Genomic DNA, 26458 nt, shown 5'->3' on the forward strand with positions numbered 1-26458 from the left:
TTGGACTTTTGTCCGACGGACTTGTGTACACACGCTCGGAAAATCCCACAACAGACATTTGTCCGGAAAATTTTAAAACCTGCTAGCCAACATTTGTCCGCGGAAAATTGGACAACAATTGTCCGATGGAGCAGTTTGGAGCAGTTTGTAATTGCACATTTATAGAACCTTCAAGGCCCTAATATACAGATTTTATCACCTGATGGAGCATATCATTGAAACATTGGTCAGTGTGTGACATGTGAGAAATCATATTAAGAAACCAATGCTCTTAGGTTTTAGACAGTAAATTAAAGAGGGAAATGGTGCAAACTAAACCACTGTCCAGCGCTGTGGTGAGGAATGCTGCAGTGATTTTAAGCAGATGGTGCAGCTTGGCAGAAATTTTTATTAAATTGAGTCTCACCTGCCCATTGTGTGCTCAGGATAGAGCTTTTTTTTTTTTTGGCAAATAACATTTTATTAAGTATATTATCAATACAAAATAAAGAAGCATGAAAAAATCACATAAAATATCCAGTATGACCGCTTACAATATTAGACTGACAATCAGTACAGTGTAGCTGTTTATACTTCCCCTGGGAAACAAAGAAATAAATGGAAGCTTATTTCTGGTATTAAAGTGTAGCACTTTCTTCCATTATGATATGGGGAAAAACTAAGGGGTGAAGTCCCCCAGAGAGAGAGGGTCCTGGATACCATTATTAGTGCAGGTTTAGGGGGGATAAAAAGAAAAAAAAAAAAAAGGATAAAAGGGGGGAAAAAAGAGGAAAGAGAGAAAGAAGTAAAGAAAAGTAGTAAGCCATCCGCCTAGAGTTGTTACCTGGTCATGTTGTGTCCTCCCGGAGGTGCCATGGTTCCCAAACTCTGTTGTGGGCCTCCAGCTTGTCTTGTATTCTAGCTGTCATTTTCTCCATTAGTTCAACATCGTTAATTCTAGAGTAAAGATCTTCAGGAGAGGGCGGGGTACTACGTTTCCAGTGTAGAGCTACCAAGCAACGTGCCGCTGTGAGAATATGTCTCACTAATTTCTTGTAAGGTTTGCTAAGTTTTAGTGGTGATAGACCCAGTAGGAAAAATTTTGGAGACTCCTGAACCTCCGTGTCCAGAACACGAGAGAGGAGATCCCGAACCATCTCCCAGTATGGGGTGATTATTGGGCATGTCCAATATATATGTATAAAAGTGCCTCTTACTCTCTGGCAGCACCAGCATTTGTCTGAGCTTGTAGGGAAGATTGAATGAACTACATCTGGTGTCATGTACCAGAAGCAAAGAATTTTATATGAATTTTCCTTATAAAGCGTGCATATTGAACTCTTCGCTGCTTGGTTCCATATTATCTGCCACAGCTCCAGTGGGAGTTCTTCATTGAGAATCTTCTCCCATTTGAGCATGTAGCGATGTTTTCCTTTCTCCTCTATGTGGAAAGCATTCAGTATCTTATAGATTCCTGAAATTAGACCCTTCTGTGTGGAGCCTGCTAGAATTATATTCTCAAAGGGGGATGGAGGTGAAAATTGTAGGTTTGGGGCTATGGTTAATGCGTAATGTCGTATTTGTAGGTACCCATAAAATGCTTGTCTCGGTAGGTCATATTTGGTCTGCAAGTCTGAGAAAGGCAGCAATCTACGGGATCTGAGGTCTACTATACTTCCGAAGTGGAATAAGTTTCTAGAGGACCAGGGGTGTGACATCTGGTGTGTAAGACTATCCGGCACCCTGGGATTGCAGACAAAGGAAGTTAGGGTCGATCTCTCTGAGATCAGTTTATTGGGTTGTGCTATCTTCCGCCACAACTGCCGTAGAAGGGCCATAGGACCCAGCAAGCGGTCGGGAGCCACATCCGCATTTGCGTTCCATAATAGGTTGTTCGGGTGTATGGGGGCTAGCCATAATTTCTCAATCTCTGTCCACTTATTGTACGATTTTTGAGTAAACCATGAGGCCACCGCTCTTAGTTGCGCAGCCTGATAGTATTTAATGATATTTGGGAAAGCTAGACCCCCCTCACTGCGCGACGCCATCAGAACTGAACTTGGGATCCTGTGTCTTTTGTAGTTCCACGTGAAGTCTAGCAGGTCTGACTGCAGCTTTTTCAGTTGTTTAGTTGGTATGGGTATGGGCAGTGTCTGGAAAAGGTATAATAGTTTCGGGAGGATGGTCATCTTAATAGAGGCGATTCGGCCTAAGAGGGAGATACGATGTTTCTTCCATTGAAGTAATAAGGATCTAATTATGTTGAAGAGGGGAGGGAAGTTTGCTTGATATAGTGTGTTAAATTGTGGGGTAATGTAAGTGCCCAAGTACTTCAGGGCAGTTGTTTTCCAGTTGTATTGGAAGTTAGATTGTAGAAGCGTGATCTCAGCCTCGGGGATATTGATGGGTAGTGCTTCTGATTTAGAGGTGTTAATTTTGTACCCAGATAGGGTGCGAAATCTGTCTAGTTCTGCATGTAGGTTCGGGAGGGTAACATGGGGCTGGGTCAGGGTGAGGATGATATGAGATTTTAAATTCTCTGTCTCTAACCGTAATCCCTCGTATATCTCGGTTATTCCTAATGGATGCCGCTAGGGGTTCCACACATAGCGCGAACAAGAGAGGTGATAGCGGGCATCCCTGTCTGGTTCCGTTCGAAACTGTAAATGATGTTGAAGTTGCAAAGGGGGTCCTGACCTGTGAGGAAGGACTGGAGTATAGATGTTTGATTGCCCGTAGGAAGGGTCCCCGAAAGCCCATATGACCCAGTGTGGCGAACAGGAACGGCCACCCCAGTCGATCAAAAGCTTTCTCAGCATCTAAGCTAAGTAGTAATGAAGGGGCGCCCTCCCTGCTCGCCACTTCCACCAAATCAACCACCTTTCTAGTATTATCGCTAGCCTGCCGTAAAGGGACAAACCCTACTTGGTCTTTGTGGATCAGTGATGGGAGTATCGTGTTCAGGCGATTGGATAGGAGTTTAGTAAAAAGTTCGAATTTAGTAATGCAATGGGTCTATAATTCGCGCAAAGGGAGAGGTCCTTATCTGGTTTAGGGATCATGGTGATAAAAGATTTCTGCATCTCTGAGGGAATGGGTGTGTCATTAAGAAAAGCGGTAAACAGTCTGCGGAGATGGGGAAGTAAAAGGGGGAGAAATGTTTTGTAGTATTCGTACGGGAAGCCGTCCGGACCTGGGGCCTTGTGGGGTGGTAGGGACTTTATAGTAAGTTCTATTTCCTCATCTGTGATCTGTGCGTTGAGTGTCATCAGATCAGAGGGTTGGAGATGGGGAATGCCACTCTGTTCTAAGTATTGTTGCATTTTGTGGGTTAGGTCTATAGAGGGTGGGTTGTTGGGTATCTCAGGATTGTTGTAGAGTTCCTTGTAAAAGTCCGCAAATGTACAGGCGATGTCTACCGGGTGGGATAGTAATTGTCCCCCTTTGTCTTTTATCTGATGAGGAGAGTTCATAGGATAGAGCTTTTTATTGATCACAGTTTTGCTGGTGGACACCGAAGTGGTTGTAACCCAACATCTGGAGCAATTATCTCCATAAGTTGTATACTTTATAATGGGCCTATGAGCTGAATGACGACTTTGGCCTCTTTTTGTTTGGCTCAGGGTAGCCCACCGTATATTGCTGAGCTATACTGTATGTTTAAAGTGGTTGTTACCCCAGCATTTCATATTCCCGATATGTGCCCGCTGTACCATGCAATTATATAGAAAGGTATTCTGTTCTCTTTGTATTGCTTTCTTTGTGTGAAATCCCTGGTGTTCCTGCTAGTCCCTCTGCTTCCCTATTACAAGCTGACCACAGTAGGCCCCTTTCACACTTTTGTGACTTGTCCTGCGACTTGGGACTGCAAAGTCACATGACAAGTTGTTCCCCATGATTTCCAATGATAACCATTCATATCTGTGCGAATTTAAGTCATGCCGACTTCAAAGTAGTCCCTGTTCTACTTTGGTCCGACTTTCATGCGAGTTGAGGTCCATAGACCTCAAGTTTACACAGGCATTCCTTAAAATTGCGGCAAAATCACCGCCGTAAAATTGTGTGAATTCTAAGTCGCAGCAGTGTGAAAGGGGCCTAAGCTGGAGACCAAACCGAGGTCAGTTCTCTAGCTACAGTATGCTTGGAACTCAGTGTACTCTCCTCCAATGATCAGACTTGTCTTGCAATGCCCCTGCACAGCCATTCACTGGGAAGCTCAGTGGTTCAGTGTGCTGCTGCTTCTCCCCCCCCCCCCCCAGTTAATATGCAACTGAGAACAGAGGGAATGTGATCACTTATAAATAAGGAAAAAAAAAGATTTTTATCATGTTTTTTTTTTTATATCTATACACAAATGTTTTGCCTTTCATTTCTATTTTAAATTGTATGGGTTGTTTTACAAGGTGAGGGTTTACTATCACTTTAATAGTGAGTTGTCTAGTCATAGAATCAGTTGAGTGCCTTATAGAAGGCTTACTTTGATACTCGATAGAAATAAGACATTGGCGTGCGTAAAAATTAATTTTTCCTATTTTTTTCCTCTACTTTTGCCTTGTGTTTTCCCTCCTTTTTCCTGTGTCTGCCTGGGGAGTGGTTTTGGCTTGTCCCATATGCTACATCTGCATGTACAGCACTAAAAAATTTGAAATCACTGTTCCATCCTGAGGAAAACAGACTACGTCTGTGAAATGCGTCGAGACGGCATGTCATTCCACCATTGGTTATAATATTAGAAAACATATACTGTGATATTATATCTTAAGTGGAATGATATACCGTATTTATCAATGTATAACATGCACAGGTGTATAACACGCACCCCAAATTTAAGAGGGAAGTTTAAGGAAAAAACTTACATTTTAAATAAAGAACTTTGAAGCAAAATTAGGGTCACAGCTCATCAATGCACCCTGCTCAGTGCCCATCTGCAGCCTCTAAATTGCCCATCAATGCACCCTGCTCAGTGCCCATCTGCAGCCATTAAATTGACCAACAATGCAGCCTGTTCAGTGCCCATCTGCAGCCTCACTTTTCCCATCATTGCAGCCTCACCAGTGTTGGATTATCCCTGCCGTCTCCGAGGGAAGAGGAGGAGTGCGTGCCGCTGAATTATACAGAGCCGTGATCTCCTGTGTACCCGGCGCTCCGTCACTCCGTGGCTGTGAGTGATGGAGCGCCGCGTACACAGGAGATCGCGGCTCTATGTAATTCAGCGGCGCACGCTCCTCCTCTTCCCTCAGAGACAGCAGGGATCGGTGTATAACACGCCCCCACGATTTCCCCCTGATTTTAAGGGGAAAAAAGTGTGTGTTATACGCCGATAAATACAATAACAGTTTTTCACCCCACATTGACGTTAGGCGTACCATAGTGAGTAAGTAATTACGTACATAATGATAAGAGGCGATGTACCTCATTTTAAATTAAAAAATATGAATGCAGTTTTTTGAATCTGATGTATTGATTTTAATAAAAATAATCGATTTTAGATGTGATCTCCAAGCGGTATCGATAAAGTAAATTTCACCTGACTTGCATCTTCATTTAATTTGATATATAAAAGGTCTATTCTGAGCATACTATGTGCTGATGAGACTCGATTTTCTTAGGTTTTAGTCAGGCTACAATATTTCATCCAGTCTTCTGTTAAGCTTTGTGGAAAAGATTACCCAGCATGCCTTTTTAATGCATGAAATGGGGGATCACCTGACGAACGATACAAAATTTAGGACTTCTGTATAGCCACTCATCCTCCTCAGCATGTTGTAACTGAATAGGTCCAAAGCAGAAAAAATATTAGCTTATAAGTAGCATCGCAATAGCAAGGAAAGAAGGTATAATTAAAAAATTGTATTTTTAGTGCTTTCATAACTCCCCGTTTTCAAACAATATCCTGATTTATTATCACAGAGTTGTTCTTCAGAATTACAGTCAGCCTATTTCCCAGCACACTTATAAATGATAAAAGTTTACAGTGCATGCACCATATTGTACTGTAGACATTAGACTGCAGAATGTCGCCTTCATAATACTGTACATTGTTTTCGGAAACAAATATCTTTTGCTTGGTGCCACTAAGTCCAGTCATATAGATTAGCAAAATCCTTATCACTGTTCTAGCAGTATTTTGAAATCCAAAATTATTTTTTTTCCAATAATGTGTTGAACTGCTCACTATGTAATTAATATTTATCCAGAGCAAAATAGACAAACTCTCTATATCCAGCTCATTCAGCAAATTCTAGTTGTCTGGTTGTCATGCTGACCTTCTTGGTTAAGAATGTGGAGTCACTAACCTAAAACAAATCTGCGGATTCAGGCTTTATAACTTTTCTGACGTTCTTGAACTCATTATTTGTTCTTGGTCAGTAAAACCAGTGGATAAGCATATACAGTTATGCTCAAAGCTTTGCATACCCAAATTTTGGCATTGATATTGAAAATATAACTACTGTATTTATCGGTGTATAACACGCACCCCAAGTTTAGGAGGCAATTTTAAGGAAAAAAACTTTTAGGAGGGAAGTTTAAGGAAAAAAACTTACATTTAAATGTCCATCAATGCAGCCTTATCAGTGTCCATCTGCAGCCTTGTGCATCATTGCAGAGTGATGAGTGTCCATCTGCAGCCTTGCCCAGTGTTATTGCAGCCTTGCCCAGTGTTGTTGCAGCCTTGCCCAGTGTCGTTGCAGCCTTGCTCGTTTAAAATTACCGCCGCCGAAATACACAGGGCCGGATGTCCTGTGTTCTCGGCTCCTCTCACAGTTCCGCCCCTTGGCCCGGCTCCTATGATGGACATAGCACAGGTCCAATGGCGGGACTGGGCATGACTGCGAGCGGAGCTGAGCCTAGCCGAGTACACAGTACACTCGGCTATGTGTATATTGGCGGCGATTGGTCCCTGTTTCCCCTTACAGAGAGTGGGGATCGGCGTATAACACCCACCCATGATTTTCCTCAAATTTTAAGGGGAAAAAAGTGTGTGTTATATGCCGATAAATACGGTAATCATGACAAAAAACTGTAATTTATTTAAGTATAGTAATCATATGAAGCCATTTATTATCACAGTTGTTTGGCACCTTTTTAACCACTTAAGGACCGAGCCTCTTTTTCAGACTTGGTGTTTACAAGCTAAAAACATTTTTTTTGCTAGAAAATTACTTAGAACCCCCAAACATTATACATGTTTTTTTCTAACACCCGACAGCAGTCGTTGCAATACTTTCTGTCACACCGTATTTGCGCAGCGGTCTTACAAGCGCACTTTTTAAAAAAAAAAATACACTTTTTTGAATTAAAAAGTAAGACAACAGAAAAGTTAGCCCAATTTTTTTATATTATGAAAGATGATGTTACGCCGAGTAAATTGATACCCAACATGTCACGCTTCAAAATTGCGCATGTTCGTGGAATGGCGACAAACTTTTATCCTTAAAAATCTCCATAGGCAACATTTTAAAAATTCTACCGGTTGCATGTTTTGCATTACAGAGGAGGTCTAGGGCTAAAATTATTGCTCTCGCTCTACTGATCGCGGCGACATGTGTGGTTTGAACACCGTTTTCATATGCAGGCGCTACTCACGTATGCATTTGCTTCTGTACGCGAGCTCGGCGGGACAGGGTGCGTTAAAAATTTTATTATTATATTTATTTTACCTTTTGTTTTTTATTTTTACACTGTTTTAAAAAAAATAAAAATTGTGTCACTTTTATTCCTATTACAAAGAATATAAACATCCCTTGTAATAGAAAAAAGCATGACAGGACCTCTTAAATATGAGATCTGGGGTCAAAAAGACCTCAGATCTCATATTTGGACTTAAATGCAAAAAAAATAAAAATAAAAAAATTTGTCATTTTGAAAAAATGACATAAAAAAATGTGCCTTTAAGAGGTATGGGCGGAAGTGACGTTTTGACGTCGCTTCTGCCCAGCTATGGTATGGAGACGGGTGGGGGCCTTCTTAGCCTCACTCGTCTCCCATATCTAGCAAGGAGACAGACGCGATCGCCTCCGCCGATGCCGACGGCTCCGGTAAGCAGCGGAGGGCACCGGATCGCGGCGGGAGGGGGGCCCCCTCTCCCACCACCGATAAAAGTGATCTTGCGCGCGAATCCACTGCAGAGACCACTTTTATCTTGTAGCCGACCGCCGGCCGAACATGGGGATACCGGGGTTATGGCAGCTAGCCGCTGCCATAACAATGATATCCGCCCCCAAAGTAGGGATGTACATCGGCATGCGGCGGTCGGCAAGGGGTAAATCTTAATGATAACAGAAATCACCCAAATGGCCCTGATCAAAAGTTTACATACCCTGGATTGTTAGGTCTTGGTACAGACACACAAGGTGACACATACACAGGTTAAAATGGCAATTAAAGGTTAATTGCAATTAGTGTCTGTGCATAAATAGTCAATCAGTTTGTTAGATCTCATGTGGATGCACTGAGCAAGTTAGAAACTGAGCCATGGGGAGCAGAAAAGAACTGTCAAAAGACCTGCATAACAAGGTAATGGAACTTTATAGAGATGGAAAAGGACATAAAAAGATATCCAAAGCTTTGAATATGCCAGCCAGTACTGTTTAATCACATATTATCCTGAACAATTCTTCTGGCAGTTGTGGCTGCAGTTTTTTTTTTGCCTTGATATTAAGATCCATATCCCCACATTTTCCACTTCATAATATTTTATTCTTTTATTCATTTATTTCAGGTACTTATATAGCGCTGTCAATTTACGCAGCGCTTTACATATACATTGTACACTTACATCAGTCCCTACCCTCAAGGAGCTTACAACCTAAGGTCCCTAACTCACATTCATACATACTAGGGACAATTTAGATAGGACCCAATGAACCTACCAGCATGTCTTTGGAGTGTGGGAGGAAACCGAAGTACCCGGAGGAAACCCACGAAGGCACAGAGAGAACATGCAAACTCCAGGCAGGTAGTGTCATGGTTGGGATTCGAACCAACGACCCTTCTTACTGCTAGGCGAGAGTGCTACCCTCAGGCTGCTCTGGAAAAAGATGGTGTGGTTGTTTCAAGGAGCACAATGCGACAATACTTGAACAAAAATGAGCATGGTCAAGTTGCCAGAAAGAAGCATTCGCTCCAAATTAGTGTACCAGAAGCTGTGAGGCGTGTCAAGGTGTTGTCGGGCATATTGTAACTGGGCTTTTTCATGGCATTGATGCAATATGGGCTTCTTTTGGCATGATCAATAATATTTTCAATATCAATGCTAAAGTTTCATGATTTCTGCCAGGGTATGCAAACTTTTGCGCACAACTGTACACAAGACCACTACTATTTTCACTAGGAGTTAGCAATGGAAACCCAAATGTTTCTTTAAGGAAAGATTTAAGCAGCCCATATATTAGTTAGATTTTTTTATTTGACCAGCAGGTTAAACCAAAAAAAATAAAATCGTAAAGAGTCGCGCTATAAATGGAATCGATATAAACATAACGTATAAATACAGTGCACAAATTAGATGCAAAAAGTAAATCCAGTCCAGTGGAAAATACTATGAGAAAAATAAAGTCCAGTAAGCATAACTGTGAAAAATATTAACCATAAAAGAAATTTAAAAAATCAATTAAAGTAAAATAAAATGAAATAAAGTGAAAAAATTGGGGTATATATTGTTTTTTTTTTTTTTTTTTTTTTAATTCTTTAAAGTGTATTTTTTTTCCCAAAAAATATGCATTTGAAAAAACGCTATATTGTGAATTATGAAAGGCGAGGTTATCGATGGACGTTATGTTTCACCTCGCATGCATTTATTTGCAGAGAACTAAGGTGTAATCCAGTCCGGGTTTTACTAGCCACCTCGACAGGGTTGGTTCCGGTCCACTTTTCCACCAACAGGTGGTATAAATAAAGCAGGCCTGGAGCAAAGGATTGCTCTTGGCCTGGGACTCTGGAAGCCATACCCGAGAGAGCTACTGATCTGAAGTTTGCTTTGTGAGAGGAAGAAAAGGTTTGCATTTTCTTTTTGTGGGTGACTGGGAGAAGTCCTTCACCTGTGAGGAACCTGAAGTGTTTAGGATTTATTTTCTGGTTTGTTTGTTTATTTGTTTTATGCAACCTTTTAAATAAAACTGGCTACAAGTCAGCTCTATCCCAGGGAAGGTGACCCCCATTTGAGCTAACCCCCCACAATATATATTTATAATGTTTGGGGGTTCTAAGCAATTTTATAACAAAAAATACAGATTTTTACTTGTAAACAAGTATCAGGAAAAGACCTGCTCCTTAAGTGGCTAGAGTGAGGAAGGGTTATAAGGAATGTTTTTATTGCTGTTTTGTTTTTGCACCAGTGACAAAAACTGGATGTGACTTTGAGTTTCTCGATTGGTGTGGTTTAGATTTGGAGCCACCTTTTGGGTTTTAGGCAAAACACACATTTTCACGATTCGTCGAAACTTCATATTTATAGCCAAAAATTCAAAATTGTTACAACTTTGTTTTGCATTTTGGAACTAAACAATGTGTTTCTTCACAGGCATGCCGAAACGGTTACTATCAACATTTAGAGCACCTTCTGTTTTATGGCGCCAACATGGGGGCACAAAATGCATCTGGGAACACTGCGCTGCACATCTGTGCCCTCTACAACCAGGTCAGTAGTGCTTGTCATTAGAAAGTTAGTGATTTTGTATATATTTTCTTAATTATGGTCAGGGCTAAAAGATAAAATCTTGAAAAGCATTTTCTTTTTATTCAATCAGGCACAGTGGGGAAAATAATTAGTTGACCCCCTGCAGATTTTGTCCACTTACAAAGAAATGAAGGGTCTATAATTTTTATAATGAATGTATGTTAAATGAGACAGAATATCAACCAAAAATCCACAAAAAAACACATGATACAAATGTTATAAAGTGAGTTGCAGTTCAGTGAGCAAAATAAGCATTTGATCCCCTACCAACCAACAATAATTCTGGCTCCCACAGACTGGCTACAGTATGTGCTCATGTGGTACACAGATTAGCCCTGTCAATTTACGAAGGTGCTCTTAACAACAACTCGTTATGTGTATAAAAAAAAAACAACTGTCCACAGAATTTCTTATTTCCATTCAAACCCACCATCATGGGTAAGACAAAAGAGCTGTCAAAGAACGTCAGGGACAAGATTGTAGACCTGCACAAGGCTGGAATGGGCTACAAGACCCTCAGCAAGAAGCTTGGTTAGAAGGAGACAACTGTTGGAGTGATTATTCGCAAATGGAAGAAATGCAAAATAGCCATCAATCGCCCTCGGTCTGGAGCGCCATGCAAGATTTTGCCCCATGGGGTAAGGATGATCATGAGAAAAGTGATGGATCAGCCCAGAACTACACAGGAATGTGAATGATCTCAAGGCAGTTGGGACCAGAGTCACCAAACAAACCATTGGTAACACAATACGCCGCCATGGATTGAAATCCTGCAGCGCCCACAAGGTCCCCCTCCTCAAGTAAGGCACAAATCCAGGCCCGTTTGAAGTTTGCCAATGAACATCTAAATGATTCAGAGAAGGATTGGGAGAAAGTGCTGTAGTCAGATGAGACCAAAATTGAGCTCTTTTGGCATTAACTCGACCCGTCGTGTTTGGAGGAAGAAAAATGCTGACTATGACCCTAAGAACACCATCCCTACAGTCAAGCACGGAGTTGGAAACATTATACTTTGGGGCTGTTTCAATGCTAAAGGTACAGGCCGACTTTGCCGCATTGAGGGGCCAATGGACGGGGCCATGTATTGTAAAATCTTGGATGAAAACCTTCTTCCCTCAGCCAGAACACTGAAGATGGGTCGTGAATGGGTCTTCCAGCATGACATTGACCCAAAACATATCGCCAAGGCAACAAATGAGTGGCTCAAGAAGCACATTAAGGTCATGGAGTGGCCTAGCCAGTCTCCAGACCTTAATCCTATTGAAAATGTATGCAGGGAGCTGAAACTTAGAGTTGCCAAGCGACAGCCAAGAAACCTTAAGGATTTAGAGAAGATCTGTAAAGAAGAGTGGACCAAAATCCCTCCTGAGATGTGTGCAAACCTGGTAGCCAACTACAAAAAAACAGCTTATCTCTGTTCTTGCCAACAAGGGTTTCTCCACCAAGTACTAGGTCATGTTGTGCTTTCGGGATCAAATACTTATTTTACTCACTGAACTGCAACTCAACTTATAACATTTGCATCCTGTGTTTTTTTTTTTCTGGATTTTTGGTTGATATTCTGTCTCTATCATTTAAAATAAACCTATGATAAACATGATAATCACTTCATTTCTTTTTAAGTGGGCAAACTTACAAAATTTGCAGGGGATCAAATAATTATTTTCCCCACTGTACGAGGGGGTGCTGATAAGTATTGAGCCTTACCCAGAAAAAATTGAGATAGGAAGCTGTAACTGCCACACTATTCTACATATTCCCCCAGGAAGTCTGTCCTGCAGCTTCTTAAGTCCCTGAAAATAAAATTCTTCCAACTGCTGGTGGACCACTCATTTGCAGCATTAGTTGCCTCCAGAACACTCCCAAATCATTGTCCCTTTAGGTGTTTTTTGAGATTGGGGAACAGATGATGGTCAGCATCACTTGAAAGTCTAAGGAGGTCTGTCTTGCCATTGTTTCACCTGCAGTATGTGACGTGGCATTGCCATGCAACAGGATGACACCTTTGGATAGCTTTCCTCAATGTTTTTACTTGATATTTTGCCTCAACTTTGTGAATAAAGTACAGTAATATGTTGAATTGAAGGTTGAACCCATTTACAGGTAGTCCGCCAGCAGAACTCCCTCCTTATCCCAAAAGACTTGCCATTTGCCTCTGCACTGAGGTTTGCACACAAACTTCTTTGGCCTGGGGGAACTGTCTCAGGATCATAACAGTAGATCTATGTCTCATCACCAGTTACCAGTTTGTCCAGGAAATCTGACTCCTTTCTTGCAAAATGTTCTAAAACTGCCACCGATGTCAAAAGTTTTGGGATCCACTTTGCTGCAAGCTTTCTCATTTTCAAGTCATAGTGGATAATGGCACCAACTCTCTCACGTGACATTCCCAGATATGTAGCAATACTTTTGGCTGATATTCGGCGGTCCTCCATGATCATGTCACGGGTGGCTTTCACATTTGCAGGCACAGAGACTGAAACAGGCCTTCAACTGGGTCTCTCACTTTCGACACCGAAATGACCAGTTTTAAAACTGACAACCCAACGTTAAACTGTTGCATAAGAAGGGCTGTTGTCACCCAAGGTTCGTGACATTTCATCATGGATCTGCTTCGCACCTTTCCCTTGGAGAAACAGGATGATTATGGTCCTATGCTCTTCCACATTGAATTTTTCTGGAGGTGCTGCCATGGTCACTTTGGACCTGAAAAAGAAAGATAAGTTAATATCATAGATAGTTGATTTTTGCACCATTAAATATAGACAAATTGACCAGTACACCCTGCAATTTACAACGTCTTATCTCAATTTTTTTCTGGGTAAAGCTCAATACTTATCAGCACCCCCTCGTATATATGAAATCTTGCATATTAAAATGATATTCTCATTTTCAGCCAGCAGGCAGACCTCTAGGCTTCTGAAGGTTGTCGACTATGGCAGTCCACATATTTGTTTTTTTCTGTCATGCCAATTTGCCTTTACATTTTGCAGACTTTGGCTTGAATTTCTTTGCAGAGAATGTAAAAAGTGCAGTGCTGATGAAAAAAGGTTTCCTGCTGCTGAAATTTGATTGTAACTTTTGGAGTTGAGTAGGAATTTATCCTCTACTGTACTAGTGGCTGAGTCTAAGAATTTGTGCAGGAAGAAGAAGCACTAAGAACTTCAGAGTCAGGCGTGAGTCAAACACGGTATGCTTTCAGGTGCTTCTGAGAGTCTTTGCCTATAACTACTCAATGAATTGATTTTAACAGCTTGAGTTGCATCAAGTGGTTTTGAGTTGCTTTGACATTGACTTTCTGTATGTGGTAAAGAAGAGCAGCCCAGACACAAAAACGTCTCATATAGACGATCCCTAAAACTCACAGGTAAGCTTTGAAATGGTCATCAAAACCAGATAGAAGAATGAGGAGGGTCAGGGTGATGCAACAACAGCTTAAAAAAAACAGTGATTGTTTGAAGTAACCGCTCAGAGTGAATATTTTACTGATTTGATTATAGAAATCAGTAATTGACCATCATTATAGAAATCAGTAATTGACCATCATGACAGAAGCACAAAGAGGTGTAAACAAATCTTGCATATTAAAAAGCACTTTTTAGCAATAAAAATGGCAGTGAAGACCTGTCGCTGCCTTTGTTTTAATACACAATAGAGAGGACTTAAATTCTTTGACTTATACAATGCAGATGTAAATACAGCTGTCCTGTTACATAAAAAAAAATGTACATTCTTCTCTGTATCTTCAGGAGTATTGCGATGACATGAAAAATAATGTTTGCTGTCTGTGGGATCTACCATATTTATCTGCATATAACACACACAGGCATATAACACGCACCTTCATTTTAGGAGGGAATAAAACTTAAACTTTAAATAAAGAACTTTGAAGCAAAATAAGGGTCAGTGCCCATCAATGCAGCCTCACCATTGCCCATCTGCAGCCTTTTCAATGCCATCTGCAGCCTCACAAGTGCCCTTCAATGCAGCTTTATCAATGTCCATCTGCGGCCTCACAATTGCCCATCAATGCAGCTTGATCAATGTCCATCTGCAGCCTCACCATTGCCATGAATGCAGCCTGATCAATGCATATCTGCAGCCTCACCTCAGATTCCTGCTGCCTCGAAGGGGACAGAGAGGGGGGCGGGACGAGCGCAGTCAGATTACATACAGCGAGAATCTCCTGTTTACTCGGCTGCCTCTTTAATACAAAGTTCTATAATAGGCAGAACAGTGGTCCAATGCCGGCCCAGGAGACGGGACTTCCTATTACAGAGGCCGCTGAGTAAACAGGAGATTCTCGCTGTATGTAATCTGACTGCTCTCGTACCGCCCCCCCTTCCCATTCCCTTTTAGGCAGCCCAAATTGCAGTATCGGCGTATAACATGCATACACTAGTTGCACCCGATTTGTCAGGGTGAAAATGTGTGTGTTATATGCCAATAAATACAGTAGTTCCTTTTTTCTAAAGCAAGCCATATACAATATATGGGCAGTGGTACAGTGTCTCTTTAAAGGGTAACTCCATTATCATGGGAAAAAAATTAGCAAATATTTAAATATCGATTGCGACACAAGTCATATCGTAATTAAATGTTATTAAAAGTTACCTTTCCTTTTCAATCTGTAGCTCTATAATTTTCTGTAAAATGCAATATGGCTACCTGGAAGTGTTCTGTACACAGAATGTATACAGAACACCCCCGCAGAAACATAATTTCCTGCTTGTGTGATTGGCTCACTAATTTTCCCAGAAGTCTGCACTAAGATCTAAGATACAAGTCAGATATTTGGCATCCCCTGCAACACGTCATTTTTGGTGAGATACTCCCAATAGGAAATCACGTCCTAAAGGGATGCAGACCCTGCAGTTTTCCTCATTAGAGCCCTACAACTGCAGCAGCTGATTGATAATTTTGAAACCACGCCCATTGGACTCACTCAGCCCAGGGGCACAGAGGAACAAACAGTGATTTCTTTAGAACAACAAAATTTAACAAAATTTGTTAAAATCTCTCCAATGTACATAGATCACCCAGAGGGGGATGCTTTTTTCTCAACAAAAGTGGAGGTACACTTTAAGTATTAAAACATTTCTTCAGGGACAGTGTGATCCCGCAGATGCTGAATACAGGTGTAACATCAGAATAGCACTAAGAACGATTTTTGTAAGACAAAAGAGTATTCCCAAGCTGCCAAGGCAGATAGAATCAAGGTGATTGCAGAACACAGAGCACTAACTACCACTTTGTGGGAAGCCATGACAAAGGAAGCCTACTCAGGACAAGGAAGTATTGTCCTCCTGTCTAGGAAGCTTACAGTAGACTGACAATTCCTTTTACTCAGCTAAACCACTTCATCATAAGGCATAATGCTTTCCCGTCTGGAAAGGTCTTGTTGCATATCTAGTGATCTGTAATCTTCTTTTTAAACTTTTTTTTAATTATGTTACCTCACTGATATAGAACCAACATATTCAGTGGCCTTGTGCAGGTAGAATAATAAAGGCACATCAGTCCTATACTAAGAGATACTGCAATTACCCTTATAAAAGCTAAACTGTCATGTTTTTAGAATTAGCACAATAGCTTTGAGAGTAGGCACAGCAAGGCAACAGAAAGTACCATTGCATCTATGTAGCCCCCCTGTTTTGGGTACCCTCTTTACAGAGGCATTAAAGGGCAACTTTACCTTTTTATAATAAGCTATATCAATGCACCCTCATTCCTCATGATCTTACTTGTTGTTAATGCGGGGCAAAGTCACTAAAGGCCCCTGTACGAGAACAAGTCTTTGGCCCTGAATTCACCCACTGCCCAAGTGCAAGCACTTCTTTGCAGTGTATAGATGTGGGTGAAGAGTGGCCCTTGGGATACCCTCAAAACTTTCACAGTATGTAATATGCAACTGGGTTCAGAATGTAAGCAGAATGAACACTTCCAGTCCTAAGGGTGTCAAAAGAAAATGACCCAGTGCTGGTCAGGTAGGAAATGAAGGTACTTGCTGGCCCATACTACCTGAACATCATAAATCACACTTATGCCCTGTACACACGGTCGGACATTGATCGGACATTCCGACAACAAAATCCATGGATTTTTTCCGACGGATGTTGGCTCAAACTTGTCTTGCATACACACGGTCACACAAAGTTGTCGGAAAATCCGATCGTTCTAAACGCGTTGACGTAAAACACGTACGTCGGGACTATAAACGGGAAAGTGGCCAATAGCTTTCGTCTCCTAATTTATTCTGAGCATGCGTGGCACTTTGTGCGTCGGATTTGTGTACACACGATCGGAAATTTCGACAACGGATTTTGTTGACGGAAAATTTTATAGCCTGCTCTCAAACTTTGTGTGTCGGAAAATCCAATGGAAAATGTGTGATGGAGCCTACACACGGTCGGAATTTCCGAGAACAAGGTCCTATCACACATTTTCCGTTGTAAAATCCGACCGTGTGTGTACGGGGCATTAGATAGCGTCATGAAAAATGCATCCTGCTTCTCACCTGACTTTTAAGTAAGCAGTATCCAGGTTGACATAACACCAGGAGGGTGTCATGTCAGCACCTACTTGACCCACGTCTAGTATAAATGGGCATTTGTGCAGCTGCACAGACTGTACAAATAGTTTGCCCACCCTTGCCTACATCAACTGGTTTTAAGTTTAGTCTTAGGAGTAAAATGGCATTTTAGTTGTAGTCCCATTTTAGTCTTCTGCAATTGTTTTAGTCGTTTTTAGTCGACTAAATCTCCAGTACATTTTAGTCGACTAAAACGTCCTACGTTTTAGTCAACCAAAATCTCCAATACATTTCAGTAATTGCAATTTAGTTTTAGTCATAGTCTTTTTAGTCTCGTTTTAGTCTTAGGACTAAAATGGCATTTTAGTTCTAGTCTCATTTTAGTCTTTTGACTAAAATGGCTTTTAGTTTTAGTCGTATTTTAGTCGACTAAAATAGTATTAATTTAGTCGACTAAAATGTTTTGGTCATTTTAGTCGACTAAAATGTTTTAGTCGACTAAATTAACACTGGCATCAACACTTCCCACCCCACTTTCTTAAACATGCCTTTGCAATGTTTTCTTCTTCTGGGGCAAAGAAGAAAAAAAAACATCTTTGGATGCTGTAGCTGCTTCCCAGTACAGCTCCATACAAGTCTGAGGTCTCAGTGCATAAGTACAGCCAGTGCTAAAGAAGATTTGTGCTTAAGGAGAAGTAAATATTACAAGTGTAGTAAGAAGCTAGTGCAGACGGTGTTAGTGCAGGTTAGTTTAAGAGGGGTGAAAATGTGGATTAGAGAAAATTATTATAACAAATACAGTTGTCCTTTAACTTTCCCTTTTTTGATATCTGACACCTTACAAGGTACCCAGATACACCTTTTGTTTGTCAGAGACCCAGCCTTACAGGTGAACGCTGCTTAACTTCAAAGCCATCTCCATTGGGCCAGTGTTTTTTTCTGACACTACTCTTTTGGCGCTTACCTGTTATCCGCAGCAAGTGCATGCTTGCTGGCCCCACATTTTGTCATATAAAACATGCATAATGAACGTCATTGGTTTTATTTCTATGAACTGCAGTTTTCAGTGTAGAAGTGTTTTTGATTTCTTTTCAACAATTTTTTTGTGGTTTGTTCTACAGGACAGTTGTGCGCGTGTTTTGCTTTTCAGAGGAGCGAACAAAGAAATAAAAAACTACAACAGCCAGTCCCCATTTCAGGTAAGATACCATTATATTTATTACAATAACAGAGTAATCTATTTTCCTTTTGATATGCCAAAATCTTTCTAATGGAGTTGTAGTATTGCAACATCGTGCTGTCAAACTAATAGTTGAAATCCATGTTATATAGTTGGTAAGGTTGAATAACGACACCAGTCCATCCAGTTCAACCAGGGAGGGTGTATATATTTATGTCTCTACCAGGTTCCATATCCCTGTATATTGTATTTGCAAACATGCCCATCTAAAGGCTTTTTGAAATTATCAACACTTACCACTGATACCACCGATTGTGGAAGGATTCCCACGAGGCGGATCCGCGCAGCTCTGTCCGCCAGCTCAGCAGGAGATCTCTCCGCTGAGCCGGCGGATGGCAGGTCCGTCTCTGCTCACTGAGTGGGGAAGGGCCTGTCAGAGCGCCGCTGATTCCTATGGAGAGATCGGACGAAAACAAACAGCATGTTCGTTTTCATCAGATCTCATCTGATCCGCCAGGACGGATACGAACGTAGGGCAGTACGTCTGATTTTAGTGGATCAGATCGGATCGGATGTCAGCGGACATGGTAACTGCTGACATCTGTCGCTCCATAGACCTGAATGGATCCGCCTAAAAAACTGATAGGCGGACCTGAATGGTCTGTTCGTGTGAAAGGGGCCTAAAGGGGGTGGTAGGGGACCCTGCTCACCCACCTCTAGTAGAAAAAAAGAGCACTGGCCAGAAAGATTGCAGGCAGATGGCGAATGTTTTGAATGTATTCTTCTCCAGTCTTCACAAGGGAAACGGGGGGGCTTCAGTAACCAAAACTGCAATGTTTATCCTCATGACACGTCACAGGAAGCACCACCATGGTTAACAGAGGATAAAATCAGAAACAGACTTGAAAAACTTAACATAAATAGGTCCCCGGGACCAGATGGCTTGCACCCGAGGGTCCTTAAAGAACTCAGTCATTGCCAGACCGTTGTTCCTAATTTTTACTGACTGGTATGTTACCAGCTGATTAGAGAAAAGCCAATGTAGCACCAATCTTTAAAAAAGGACCAATATATATCCCTGGGAATTACAAACCAGTTAGCCTAACATCAATAATATGCAAGCTTTTGGAAGGGATGATAAGGGACTATATACAAGATTTTAGTAATGAAAACGGTATCATTAGCAGTAATCAGAATGGATTCATGAAAAATCGTTCTTGCCAAACAAATCTACTAACCTTCCATGAGGAGGTGAGCTGCCATCTAGATGAAGGAAGGCTCGTAGATGTTGTTTATCTTGATTTTGCAAAGGCATTTGATACAGTTCCCCACAAACATTTACTATACAAGCTAAAGTCTGTCGGCATGGATTAAAGGGTGAGTACATGGATTGAAAACTGGCTACAAGGGCGAGTTCAGAGGGTAGTCATAAATAGGGAGTACTCGGAATGGTCCAATGTGGAAAGTGGGGTCCCTCCGTGTTCTGTCCTGGGACCAATCCTATTTACTTTATTCATAAATGACCTGGAGGATGGGATAAACCACTGAATCCCAGTATTTGCAGACGATACTGAGTTAAGCAGGGCAATAACTTCTCTGCAGGATGTGGAAACCTTGCAAGAAGATCTGAACAAATTAATGGGGTGCGCAACTACATGGCAAATGAGGTTTAATGTAGAAAAATGTAAAATAATGCATTTAGGTGACAAAAATATGAATGCAATCTACTCACTAGGGGGAGAACCTCTGGGGGAATCAAGGATAGAAAAGGACCTGGGGGTCCTAGTAGATGATAGGCTCAGCAACGGCATGCAATGCCAAGCTGCTGCAGGCAAAGCCAATAGAATATTGACATGTATTAAAAAGGGAATTAACTCCAGAGATAAAACGATAATTCTCCCACTCTACAAGACTCTGGTCCGGCCGCACATGGAGTATGCTGTCCAGTTCTGGGCTCCAGTCCTCAGGAAGGATGTACTGGAAATGGAGAGAGTACAGAGAAGGGCAACAAAGCTAATAAAGGGACTGGAGGATCTTAGTTATGAGGAAAGATTACAAGCACTGAACTTATTCTCTCTGGAGAAGAGACGCTTGAGAAGGAATATGATTTCAATGTACAAATTCTGTACTTTTGACCCCACAATAGGGATAAAACTTTTCCACGAAAGGGCATTTAAAAAGACTCATGGCCATTCACTAAAATTAGAGGAAAAGCAATTTAACTGGAAACAGCGTAGAGGGTTCTTTACAATAATGCTGCGTACACACGAGCGGAATTTCCGTCGGAAAAATCTTGGATGGTTTTTCCGACGGAATTCCACTCAAGCTTGGCTTGCATACACACGGTCACACAAAAGTTTGCTGAACTTTCGACCGTCAAGTGACGTACAACACTATGACGAGCCGAGAAAATGAAGAATGCTTCTGAGCATGCGTAGGAATTTTGTGCATCGGAATTGGTACAGGCGATCGGAATTTCCAACCGAAAAATTGAGAACATACTCTCAATCTTTTGCTGGCTGGAATTCCGCCAGCAAAAGTCCGATGGAGCATTTTCGGACCAAAAGCTCACATCGGACTTTTGCTGGCGGAATTTCTGCTCATGTGTACTTGTGTCTTTTTTCAACCTTACCAACTATGTAAATTGCTGGTTCTTCACCAAAGTAAGGTGATTCTGAGGCACTTATATTTTTTTGACCCAAGGTGGTTTCTTCATTTCACCCAAATCAGGCAATTGTGGTGTTTTTGTCCTAACCTCAAGCATCCTAAGCAAAAGGTGCTTCACTGTTTAGATGTTGTTCAAGCTGGTCCGGTTTATCTGATGTCTACTCCTTCATTTCAACTGATTTCTTGTTTGTTCTGCCTGTGGATCCTTGTAAGGGTTAGGCTTTTTCTTGATCCATTATTTCTATGTGGTTTGTCAGCCCATTCTTCAGACCATTGGTATTAAAATGACATTAAAGGCAATTTTTTTTCTTTTAAAAATAACAAACATGTCATACTTGCTTGCTTTGTACAGTGATGTTGCACAGAGCAGTCCTGATCCTCCTCTTCTCGGGTCCCCCCCCCCCCGGCGCTCCTTGGCCCCTCCCTCCTGTCAAGAAAGCAGCTTGCAATGGGGGCATCCGAGCAGGCGCGCTCCTGAGCCAATGCTCTGCGTGTCCATTCAGACATGGAGCCACGGCTCTCTGCCCTGTCCCCTCTCTCTCCTCATTGGCTCACTGACTGTGTATGACAGCAGCGGGAGCCAATGGCTGCTGTCTCAGCCAATGAAAAGGCAGAGTCCCTGGAGAGTCGATGATCTCATGCTGATTGCTGGATTGAGGGGGAGCTCAGGTAAATATTAGGGGGAGTTGGGGGGCTTCTGCACTCAGAAGGCTTTTTTATCTTCATGCATAGAATGATATAATTATACACTCACAATTCAAAAAAACATCAAGTGTAGCGCTAGAAATATCTAACATGTACTAAATAAACATTTATTTTATTAGATGTTAGATATTTCTAGCGCTGCACTTTATGTTTTTTGAATCTCTAGTGGACTTGGTTTGTTTGTGTGTCAGCTACTTTTGTTTTTTACTTTTTGGGTTTAGCACAGCATTTTTTCACTCCTTTTAATTATACACTGGCGCCTTGGTGTGTATGGCAATAATATGGGGCCGCTGCTGTCCAGTGTTGTCCCCGCTGTGGGGCAAAGCGATAATGAAATGGGGTATAGACAGCACCTGCTCCTGCTAGTTGCTAATATTTTCTAAGGCTATACTCTTTTGAATTCTCTAACCTTAGATGATGAATGTGACTATATAACAATAACATTAATGCCTTGCATGCTTATACTGAGTGAACCAAATACAATATGAGTTAGATTAATAGTACCTCAATATAATGAAGTGTCAATAGTTTAAAGTGCATATAGTGATATTTGGTCCAAAACGGAGTCTTTTGAGAGTGGAAGACACGCTATATGCTGAACAGTAATCACGTCTCCACACAAGCTGGGCCGATGGTCTTACAGTGACGCCTGGGAGGTGGCCGTATTGACACCGAGTGGACACGGTGCACTTAGTACTTTCTGCACTAAGAAAAGACTCTGTTTTGCACCAATTATCACTATATGCACTTTAAACTATCGTCACTTTATTATATTGATGTACTATTAATCAATTAATACTCAAATTGTATTTGGTTCACTCGGTTTAAGCATGCAACGCATTAATGTTATTGTTAAATAGTCACATGTCACATTCATCATCCAAGGTTAAAGAATTCAAAACAATATAGCCATAGAACATATTAGCAACTAGGAGGAGCAGGCGCTGTCTATACTCCATTTCATTATCACTTTTAGGGCATGTTCCCTCCTTTCCCGGTCAAGGCCGATTCTACCAGGAGTGTTGGCCCTCCCCTGGGCTTTTCAGCATCCTGCTTCTGTTCAAGTTTGTACGACTTCTACCTGGTCTTCTCCTCACACGTAGGTTGTACCAGGTAGATGTTTACTCCTCTGAACGTGCCAGTTTTGGGCGATAGGACTCGCAGATGACCTTGCAGTGCAAACCCATACCAACCCCCCCACCCACCCAATTTGTTTTGGGGTATTTATGCTTGTTTGTTGCAGTGTTGTCCACCCCTCATGTTCAAAAAAGTATTTTACATGCAAACCAAAATCTTAATTCTTCTACTCCCTAAGCTTTATTTCTTAAAATCCATTATTACCAGTCTTTGCACTGATGACAGGCGAAAAGCTTAAAACAGCTGCGTGTAGATTAGAGTACATGGCTTTGTAAATTTAGGCTATGCCTGTGCTGTATATGAGAATGATATACGTGACACTGCCTGCTATCTTAATATGCACAAATGTGGTATATTTTTTACTTTGTGCTAGAAATGAAAATATGGAAATACCCACTGCACTTTAAAATGGTAAAACATTAGGGCGCCGTTTCCATGGTAGCAGTGTATAGCGGTGATGATTTGGAAGAATGCACGGTTGGCGCAGTATGAAAGTGTTAACAGAAGTTGCTTATCTAGTGCTTACTTTCATCTCATTGTTTTGTCCTTAGTGGTACAATCAATAAAGCATTGATGTCGTTTGTGCTTTGGCATAAGTTTATATTGTCAGCTTATCAGCATAATGATTGTCAAATAATTATACCCTAGTGAAGCTTTACTTTGGCTACTTCTCTGTAGCGGTAATATATTACACATGCAGCATTTTTTTTTTTTTTTTTTAAATAGATACAGAATTGTTCAGGACTCTAGCACATTATGTATGCCCAGGGCAGCATTGTTTTGTAATACAGGCATATGCCTGTAAAACTTGGTACTGTGAGTCCTCTCTAGGTGCCTTAGGGTTAAGTCTACAGTACTTATTGGGCTGGATCAAGGGGTGACCCAATGTCAAGGGGGCAGCTCACTACAGCCCAGAACTGTACTGGCAGACAACAATTAGGTTGATTAAAAAATAAAAAACACTGTTGTTTTTCCAAAGACAATCCAGAACTGGGACATGTGGATTCAGTCTTCCTATTTCACCACACTACACAGATAGGCTGCATTGAGATCAGTCCTGCTTGAATTTGGCTTTTTTGGTGCAAGTCAAAATAATGGATGCCATAACTTCTGACCTGTTTTTTAACTAAAGGGTGTAGCATTGTGATTGATTAAAAAATAAAAATAAAAAGGAAATCTACACCCTTCCCCTTTCGTTAAATGCATCTAAACTTTAAAACAAAAATGTAATATACTGCAGCTTACCAGTCCTTAGATGTGGTGTGTGGATTGTTTTTTTTTTCTATTTTTTTTCAGGCAGTGTCCACTTTGTTTGCACATGGTAATCCTGCAAATAACACAGTTCCTTTCCTAAAATGGCTACTCCCACTCACTCCACTGTTTTTATATAGAGAGTCATGGTTGTCGTCCAGACTGGACCACAAATATGTCTTCCCCTCTTCATCTCCATCACATGTGGGGTGATGGAATTAGTAGTTTACACAAGAAAGATTACATTTTTGGGGTTTTTGCTTCAAGTTCCAGCTGCAGTTCTGGAAGGGTCAACTAGTACTTTCTTTAAAATGTTCTTAGTAGAGATGGGCTCAGGCATGTTCAAAATCCCACATGCCCGATCCCACCAGGAAGCCAACACTGCACACGGCTAATCACAGGCAGTGAGATGTTTCCCGGTTTGCAGATGCACAGATCGGGAAATGTCTCACTGCCTGTGATTAGCTGTGTGCAGTGATGGCTTCCTGGCGGGATCGGGCACGGGGCATTTTCGAACACGCCCAAGCCCATCTCTAGTTCTTAACCTTAAAGAAAATTTTAATGCAGCCGCTGTATCTAAGCTTCAATACTTACATTTTTTGGGGTGTTTAGTTACCTGGTAATACCTGTGCTGGGAGGAGATGATCATCACATGTGGCCTGCACTCAACACCGGCAGGAGGTGCTTAGCTCCTAATGCAGGTGGTCGGTGCTCAGTGCTACTTCGGATGACACAGTGAAGAGGGACAGCTCTACTTAACATAGTGATTTTTATTTTAATAATAAACTAAAGGCGTCAGATTTTCACAATATCCCCAGCCTGTTTGTAAGGAATACTTAGTCCTTTGTCGACAATGTACCATAGGTGCCCAGTTTCCATTGAGGCAAGGGCAATTACTAAAGGTAAGCCGACCATGGTCAGTGAGTTTGGTAGATTAGCACTTACACTTTATTTTGATCAAATGCCCCCGTATCCAGTACCTGTCAGCACTTGGTGGTTACAATTCTGATGTATATATCAAATAGTCTTTAAGTAACATCTGCACATTGAAATTTGTGCTTCTAATGATAAAAAAATTCTCTATCTGCTCTCAACACTGGATCAAGAGCACCTCTCCAAGGCTCAAGTGTGTTTTGGAATAAGTGTACATTAAAGGCAGCTATTAGCAGACAAGAGCACGCTGTGGAATAATAAAAAGCTTGCTCTGACATAAGCCCATCCATAACACCTGAATTCTAAAAGATAAATGCATACTTTATCACAGAGTGGACTGGCATCAATGAATCAAACTAGTCTAGCAAAGCAATCCTCCTTTCATTCATAGTGTATTCCCAGGGAAAGTGTATTTATTCATTAGACATGTGACTTGGGGAGTCCGTGTGCTTTTCAAGGAATACGTTTTCCTGTCCTCTCATTCTGTAAGGTTAATGGAATGGCAAATACATGACCTTAAGCATTCTCTGCTGCTGTTATTCTTCATTTATAAGCATTAGCATAATACACAGTGCTGTGCATCAAATAATAAAGAGTAGCTTACAAATTCCACACAATCATATATAGATGAAAAACCTAGGAAGGTAATAGACCCCTGACTATACAAGCTTACAATATAATGGTGGCCCCTCACTTTTGACATATCGATATTATCATTCAGTAGAATATTCATTGCAACTAGAATCACAAACTAGATATGCTCAGTTCAATCAATTCAAAGAACTATCGATTAATTTAGACAATATTCGGCAATGGTGGAATTGTGCCAATAGCTTTTAAATGCTTGGTGAACTATCTGTGTGCAGATTAAATAAACAATTGTTTTTAACCGATCATTTACGTATATGAATCGTCCGTCATAATTTCAACTGATAATTGTGCTGCAAAACAGTACTGTGTGTGTTGCATCACTTAATTTGAATGGATCGCTTGTTTGCAATTGTACGGACCTAGATCAGTCTCAGAAATGTATGGGGTCTATCTATCAAGATCTACACAATTTTTACCTAATAGTCACACTTTTTCTTTTTTTTTTTTTTTGAATTCTTTAAAGGTATGCAACAGAACACAGTAGTATGACATGACAGCACAGTCCCAACAAAAAATGTCAGCAGTGACCAGATGGAATTGGAAATCACATAAATCAAACTATATACATTCTGTCACTTTGGTGTCTAACAAGTCAGGGTCTTATTCAATACTAAGTAATATATAACCACGTGTAGATAATTAGTTGTAGGAACATGGCTCCCATGTACACACTAAGAGGATCAGATCACTTATAGGCACGCATCAGTTGTAAAGTAGTGGCAAGTGGTGCAGTGGTGCCCCCCTT

The 26458-nt window shown here is 41.2% G+C and overlaps 1 protein-coding gene across 9 annotated transcripts in view; it reads left to right on the forward strand.

Moving 5' to 3' along the window:
• Positions 1 to 26458, forward strand: part of SHANK2 (SH3 and multiple ankyrin repeat domains 2) — a 951897-nt gene that overhangs the window by 348736 nt on the left and 576703 nt on the right. For all 9 annotated transcript variants that reach the window (XM_073604227.1, XM_073604226.1, XM_073604228.1 and 6 more), the window contains exons 8-9: positions 10502 to 10618; positions 18311 to 18388. In XM_073604227.1, the coding sequence (XP_073460328.1) occupies positions 10502 to 10618; positions 18311 to 18388 (195 nt within the window). The remainder of the gene's footprint in view (positions 1 to 10501; positions 10619 to 18310; positions 18389 to 26458) is intronic.

This window comes from Aquarana catesbeiana, linkage group LG11, assembly GCF_042186555.1.
Source record: "Aquarana catesbeiana isolate 2022-GZ linkage group LG11, ASM4218655v1, whole genome shotgun sequence".
Classification (NCBI taxonomy): domain Eukaryota; kingdom Metazoa; phylum Chordata; class Amphibia; order Anura; family Ranidae; genus Aquarana; species Aquarana catesbeiana.